Below are 7,669 nucleotides of genomic sequence, written 5' to 3'. Positions count from 1 at the left end.
AAATACATATACACATACATATACGCAGACATATATACATATGTTTTTCTTGAAGTAGGTGGGTTGATAATATACATACACGCTTTGACGTGCAACAAGTGATTTGTCTTTTGTTTAATGCTTGGATAGGTATTCAAGCTAAGGGAGATGCGATCTGCATTTTAGCGATAGACACTAATGAATCACGTAACAGCGATTAAAAGTATTTCTCCCTGCAACTTAAGTTTATAGAGTGCAGCGTCTAAACTAGTCCTAGCGTCCCACACACCATCGAAAGATATATATATAACCACACAAGCATGTTAAGAAACCGCTGGCCAGATACGATGCTTATGTGTTTGTGCTACTGACATGCCTCGGGATAACATGCTCAACGCTCTTTAAACCATACACATAAACATCGTACAAAGCACCCGATCAAATCAGTCGGGTCTGATATATCTGAACGAACAACATCTCCGGCATCTGACAGTACAGGTCATGCACACACCTCAGTACAGCGGGCGTAAGCCGTGGAGACGGCTTCGTTGTTGTTGACTTTGTGCAGAAGACTATCCACATCGATGCCAAGCGGATATGCGCATTCTATCGTCCCTTTGCGCCCTGACGTTACCTGGGGTTGAGTCAATGCATACGTAGAGTTCAATAGCACACTACGCGCAGTCTGGACTGGCTGTATTTGTTTCTCCAGGCTATTTCTGAGGCGATGCGAAGTGCTTCAGGTTCGTCTGATGTGGGCAATGTGAATTGAACAAGTTTCTTCTGATATGTCAACAACATGAAGTGTGTAACACACTGGAGAAGCCCAAGAGCTAGTAAGCAACACATACTAAAAGTACATATGCAAATCGGCGCTAAAGGTATGCGCGGAGGCCATATATACGCAGTACAACAACTATCAAATGCAATAGAACTCGACTACCGCACACAAGTGATATACCCCTAATTGCCGCACAGAAAGTATCTGTTTCGAAACCACGCAGAACACATTTGGCTTGGACGTTGTGACAAAGTTACCTTGCACCACTATTGAATGACAAGAATACCAGGCACAGGTATTGACATGTGTGGCGATATGGCCAATGTTATGCCTTCAATATAAACCTGTGAAACTAAGCACATCTGTCGACATGAGATGTCGAGACTCGACCACGACGGAAGTGAGTGTCCCTCCGAACAAGTGCAGAAATAATCCAAACCTAAAACCTAAAACCCTACCCTAGAGCCTGTAACATGCGCCAGATGGTACACTGGCTAACCCCCTGCCCCACCACCCAAGTCTTAGGGCCACAAACACTTCGTTTTTGCTCTGTTGCGGCAGTTCCGAAAAACCTACCATACCTACCGGCCATCAAATAGCGCGTTGCTGCAATTCTGCGATGGAGGACCACAAATCAGTGGTACACCGTCTCTCAGGAGACGGCCGCCCGTGCATGAAAGCACGTTCACTTCAAGTCTCAATTTCACCAAAGCGTTCGACTATACTATTCATTCCTCTGTAGCGCACTACCATACACACCGTGGCTTCGAGTACAACACTCAATTCACACTTTCACGAGACAACACTCAAATTCACTCCTTCACTAGTCATCTGCATCGCAGGACAGCCCACACCGTCACCTCAATGGTACATATCAGGACAACACTCACCTGCACTTTCATATTGCATCTTACTGCCATACACTTCACCCCAATAGCATATCTCACGACTATACTCACCTTCACCTTCATCCTGTACCTGCTGTGCAGAGGACAGGTGTTCCGCAGATGGTGGCAGCGGATTTGCTCGGACGACTTCCCGTTGTTCTGGCAGAAGCTTTCGCTCATATGCGTGTACGGAAACGCATTATACAGTGCCTGGGGCACTTGTAACGCTTCATTCTGCGAGTGCGAAGGAGTGAGAGATATGTGCACAACGTGTCGACATGAAGGTGTGGATGACTGTGAAGCCCTTGTGGATGGGGTCGCAGAACGGTTGCAATGACAACAGGTGCCCCAAGACGGTTACTAGGGCAACATGTGCCACTGACGAGCCAGAAGTGTGTTGGTGACGCATCAGAAGTAGTCGCAGTACAGAGGTCGACAGAGGCAAGACGTAATCCAAGCCTAGTTGACACGCACGAAATTGAATCTAAAACGTTCAAAGGCATAAGAAGCAGATAATTATAGTGGGCACAGAGGTATAGAGGGAAGTGAAAGGGCCGCCCCACCCAACACCACACACACACACACAAGCGAATGCGGAGCACCACATGCCCATGGGACACTCAAGCGCCAATGACCAACTAGGGCTACACACACAGCCCACAACACACCTTCGTGAAGCACGCAAACAGATGCCTGGCCATCATGGTGGTCTTCAAGGTAGACCCGCACATGCTACACATCACGCTGTCCTCCAGCGGCACCGTCACAGCCCCCTCCGCCGTGGCACTGGGTGCTGTTTCTCCTTTGTTTACGGCCGTCTCCTGTCGCGATTCTGTGTCATTGCGGTGATGAAGCGTTAGGATTATAAAGTGTGTAGGTGATGCACATCAGAGCTGTTGCTCCTCTATCGAAGACGGTCTGCGGATCTCAGCGCTTGGTCGTTAGGGCAGATGTATGTACAAGGTTAACTGCATACATCGTGCATGAACGCTTTCTGTACTAATAAGTTACGCGTATACACGAGTTGCATTGTCGCCAGTAGGCTGCTCGTGCGCGAGTGAAGTTCGCACCGAAGCGTGTACGTGCGTGTACAACCAGGTATGTCTCTATATATACCCCTTCCCATCTACAGTCTGGAATGCGTATCGGATCTGCTTATCCATGGACGTGTGTTAGGCCTATGCTCAAAAGGGGCAAGTGGCTAAACGCTTTAGGGCTCTACTGCACGTCTGTATGTGATCCTCCTGCTCCTGCTAGGTCGCACATGCAAGTTAATGCATACATACGCAGATGGTTCGCTCCCCCATCTTTACGCCTTACTATCATTGTCCCTCAACACCGACCATTCCTCACTCACACCGACCAGACCTTACTCTGAGACGACAGTCTACCTACCCAATCCCACACTCGAGCTCCCTTCTAAGCAGTGGCTCCTATTCTAAGCCGTCTCATCGTGAATCCAAATAAAGTGCACCAACTATACCGTACCAATGCGAAAGTCTACGTGGCTAAAACTCTAAACCCTAGCACGTCTGCTGAAGTAAAGGGCAGGTGCGTTGCTAGCTGCAGCAGTATAGCCGTATCCAAATCAACTAGGACTAGGTGTATGTATACGTATACGTATTTGCTCGTGTGTGGACTGTAGTAATGGTACAGATAGGCCTAGTGATACTCGCCATACCTTCATTCGCCTTGGCACCTATTGTGGGTTGGTCGTTGGGTGCGGCGTCGCCTGTGTCTTCTGCAGTGTCTGTGTGCGCTTCCTTGCCCTCGTCAACTATTTGGCTCAGCAACTGCTCCAGTCGTTCATAGGACTCAATAGACCTGAGAATACAAATAGGGTTTTAGGGTTCAACGGTCGGTCGGTGTGGTTCATTACCATATCAGTGCACACCACACCTCAGACAAAGCTGATAAGAAAAAGACAACCAATGTATCCAGTAACAAGCTCACTGAGATCGGTTTGTTCCAACACAAGTCTTAGTGAGAGGCCACACACACAGGCGCACGGAGAAGCAATTGGGCCACCGCGTCTACACGCAGCGTACTCACCGCTTAATGCGACATCTCTCGGCAGTGATTTCGGCCATGCGCTGCTTGTGCTCCGCATCCCTCCTCTCTTTCACCGACCCACTGGCACGTGCATACGGATGCGAACGGCCCAGCGCATGTGAGGAGGCTTGTGGGTGTGCTTGTACGCGTGACGGTGTGTGCGTGTGCGTGTACGTGTGTGGTCTTAATTTTGTGTGAGGTTGCGCCTGTGCAGCTGTGGGTGAGTGTGAGGGTGTGTGCGTGCTCCTCTGTGCGTGTGTCTGTGCGTGTGCTTGTGTATGTGGAGTTGTTGGTGCGTTGCTTTGGGCGGCGTGCGCGGCTTTGGCCAACCGGATCATCGCACGGATACGCAGAGCATTGGTGAGAAGTGCGCATTGGTGGCTGCAGTACTTGGTCCTGGGTCCAGCTGATGAAGCCATACACATACGATAGGGAATGAAGACATACCAAGGTGTTAGTAGCCTGGTATGTATGGGTGTATACAGATTGCAGAAAGGATATCGCATGCATGGGGGATGCAGATGGCTGGCAACCCCATATGCACGGGAGCAACGCACGTGTTTGCCTAACTGAGGTACACCCGAGGCGAAGAACAATAGGCACGAACGCCGTCGTACGGGATACGCAAACATCTGATTCGTGCACGTCAGTACCGCAGGTGTAATCCACCAATGGTATGAGCCACTAGGCCCAAGTACATGCCGAGTTACAGGCAAGGCATGAGACAGGAATACCTGAGCGCGTGCACTTGTGGTACAGGCACGGCTTCTCCTCCGCCGCAGTGGGCATGGGTGAGGGTTCGTGTGCGGTGTCTTTGGTTATTTGTGCGGCTGCACTCACCTCCAGCGCAGTATCCGAATGGTCTGGTTTGCTACCGGTGCTACTAACGTCCACGTCTACTTCGTCGTCCGAGTAGTTTTGCGGAACTTTGCTATATCTGTTTATAGCACACGCACGCACGTATGGAAAACAGTCAATTCAGAAGTACTGATGAGATGGGTATTAAGTCATGCGTTTGCTAGTTAATCTGGTTAAAGTGATGAGATCAGACATATATACGTACTTGTGTTTGTAAAATCGATGTACACAGATGCACTTGTCTGCAGTAGTACGATGAGTAGCACCGATGTATATATTGAGAAGACAGAGTATCCCATACACAAACAATCACACACGTATAAGTAGATGTATACATAGGCATATAAAACATATACAGATAAACGTATCCTCTATATTTGCACCTGTTCCAGATAGTGAGCTATAGGGCTCAGTGTACTTCTGAGGAGCACATTGCACCGAGACAGAGCAATACTTCTTCGTCGCTACACACCAGCTACTTCTTATAGACATTTTCGTTCGAATAGTCTAGCCATGAACTCATCATTCCAGCGCATTCCAGCGAGAAAGTATCTGATCCTCATGGGTTTATAATTGATGCGACTCGAGCACTACAGCTGCCCTCCTACCACGCTATATGTGATCCAAACAATACTAAAACAGTGCATGTGGTGCGACATACCTTATGAACAAGTAGCGATTGTTCTCCAGACATTGTGGGCAGTAGAAGGCGTCCACATTGCGCAGAGCTCTATCGGTCGTGTTGATACACCTGGAGTGGAACCACTCATCGCACGAATCACAGGCGATCATAAACACGTTCTCGTTGTACGGTTTCTGGGCAGTCGGTGGGGAGACGGGACTGAAGGTGGGTGCTTGGGGCAAGTTGTAGGTAGTGATCACCCGGTAGAATCGAGTAGGTATAGGTTCACGCAACATAGGTAGGCGCAAGACGATCTTGTGACACTTCAGATAGCAGCGATGGGTTTCCGTCCGAACAGAATATCTGAGACGACATTGCAGTCACATCCAGTACCACAAGTATCTCGGCCAAACGGTTATATGAAAAATGTAGACAACGCGCCCAGCATTGATCTCTCACATTCATTTGTATACACATGCCCAATATCGCCCAGTTGGAATATGCACCTAACGGCACCTGTGCGCATCAACAGGCCAAAAGACCTTCGACCAATTCGAAGTAGACACACATTAATACTGCACTGACAAGCCACATATACCGATTAATACCATAGGATTATAATTTATGACTAGCATTCGAATGACTGCGACATAACACACATGGACTATAGGATCTTCGAATACACCCATCTGCGCCTTTGCAAATGCTGCAAACAACACTGTTCTCCTTTGCGATTGTAGCCTCCCACTCCAGCCACCTGCCACACGCCACCTCACACACCCGCCAGCACACCACGGCCCACGCACGTTATTGCGCTAGGGCACGCACCTCAGACACTCCAAAGACAACACCCTGCCCACACCACAGGTACGACCCACTTTCCACTCATAACCACCCGCTGAGTGTGTGTGGTACATACCATCCGGGGAATGCACCAACACGGACTATTCGCCACATACCCGACAGAAGCAGAACCGTTCGTCTCGCAGTCGCTGAGAAGCCAGTTTCTCTTCCTCCAATTTCTGCTGCCGCTGTTTATGAGCTTCCGCCTTCTCAACCTTCCGCTGGAGCTCCCGTGCCATGGCGTCGCGCTCTTTTCTGCGCTTTCTCTCGCGGTACTCGCGGTTTTTCTCGCGCCTACGCGCCCGCTGCGCTTCTATTTTGGCTAAAGCTATGGACTCTGCTAGACTTACGCCTCCTGTGTCTTTCGCATTCCCATTGGCGTTTGGTGTATCTTCCTCCGTTTCCATGGCAACCACTGCACAGTCAGCAGCGTCGCCTTCGTCGCCTTCGTCGCCGTCTTCGTTTTCGGCTTCGTTTTCGGCTTTCTCTCCGTCTTCGTCTTCGGCTTCGTTTTCACCTTCGCCTTCGCTTTCACTACCGCTCGTACCGTTACTCTGGGCATTACTATCTGCGTCAGACTCGACGGGCATATCTATACTATCACATGCATCAGACTTGGCCTGTGTATCTATTGCATCAGCTTGACTACATGGAAGTGGTGGCTGTGAATGTTTATATGTTTGCGACTTGGGTAAGTTCTCTGCAATATCTCTGGTGAGGGCTGCACCAGAACTCGAAGGACCCGTTGGTGATACCGCAGTTGGTCTTTCATCGGTATGTCCATGCGCCGAAGCCAATTCATTCTCGTCTGGTACGGCGTCTACAGTTGCTGTCGCCTCTTCCTTGTGTGGATGCACATCCATTGCCATGATTTCCTCATATCCCGCTATTCCAGTCCCGCAATTCAGCGAGCCAACAGTAGGTACAGCTCCGAGCGCACTCACATTCTCTGGGCTACCGACCGTCTGCGCACCAGACGCTGCCTTGTTTACCACTGGCGGTGCTCTGCCTGTAGTAAACGGTGTACTATCTAGCACAGATGGGTTACTCTCGTGCCCATCCCCATCTTTGTCTACTGCCATTCTCGTCATGGCCACATGTGGTAAGCGAATGCCCATTGGTGGGCTGTCTGAGCCCATCTCCTCTACATATTGCTCCAGGAGTTTACCTACCTGCTCACCAGGGATGTCTACCGATTCATGAGCAGGCGCGGACTCACTATCCTGTGTTGTGACTTTGGTATCACACTCGCCCTCATCTTTTGCTGAGACGCTTAGATCCGCATTTGTATTTTCCGCATCTTCGTGCACCGTGGTAGGTAAGTTGCGATTTATTTTTGGAACTTCAATATTTGACGGAATGTCGGTGGCGTCGATGGGTGGCATAGCTGACATTTCGATTCGATTGGGTGAATTGTCGGGGCGCTAGCATCAGATTGCTTTACTGTATTGGGGATGGCCAGGAATGGATAGAGAGCTTTCAGCTAACACAATAGACAGAGGATAGCAGCTGACACTCAATACACTGTTTGGATCAAAGATTTTGAGTATTAACGTCTGCAGCGCCGAAGTGTTTGAATTGGGTCGGAGAAGAGCCTCCGGCAGCCACAAGCATAAACGTTTACTTTTGCGATGAATAGTTCAAAAA

At 49.5% G+C, this 7,669-nt stretch overlaps 1 protein-coding gene across 1 annotated transcript; it reads right to left on the bottom strand.

Moving 5' to 3' along the window:
• Positions 1 to 478: 478 nt before the first annotated feature.
• Positions 479 to 7,416, bottom strand: SARC_09783 (hypothetical protein; the record flags this gene model as incomplete). Its single annotated transcript, XM_014296189.1, has 8 exons — positions 479 to 613; positions 1,720 to 1,881; positions 2,316 to 2,479; positions 3,329 to 3,471; positions 3,700 to 4,105; positions 4,434 to 4,636; positions 5,219 to 5,373; positions 6,139 to 7,416. 8 exons carry the CDS (start codon positions 7,414 to 7,416, stop codon positions 479 to 481), a joined length of 2,646 nt encoding a protein of 881 aa, XP_014151664.1.
• Positions 7,417 to 7,669: the final 253 nt, after the last annotated feature.

The sequence above is a fragment of the Sphaeroforma arctica genome (assembly GCF_001186125.1).
Source record: "Sphaeroforma arctica JP610 unplaced genomic scaffold supercont1.1044, whole genome shotgun sequence".
Classification (NCBI taxonomy): domain Eukaryota; class Ichthyosporea; order Ichthyophonida; genus Sphaeroforma; species Sphaeroforma arctica.
This window is presented reverse-complemented; position numbering and strand designations above follow the sequence as displayed.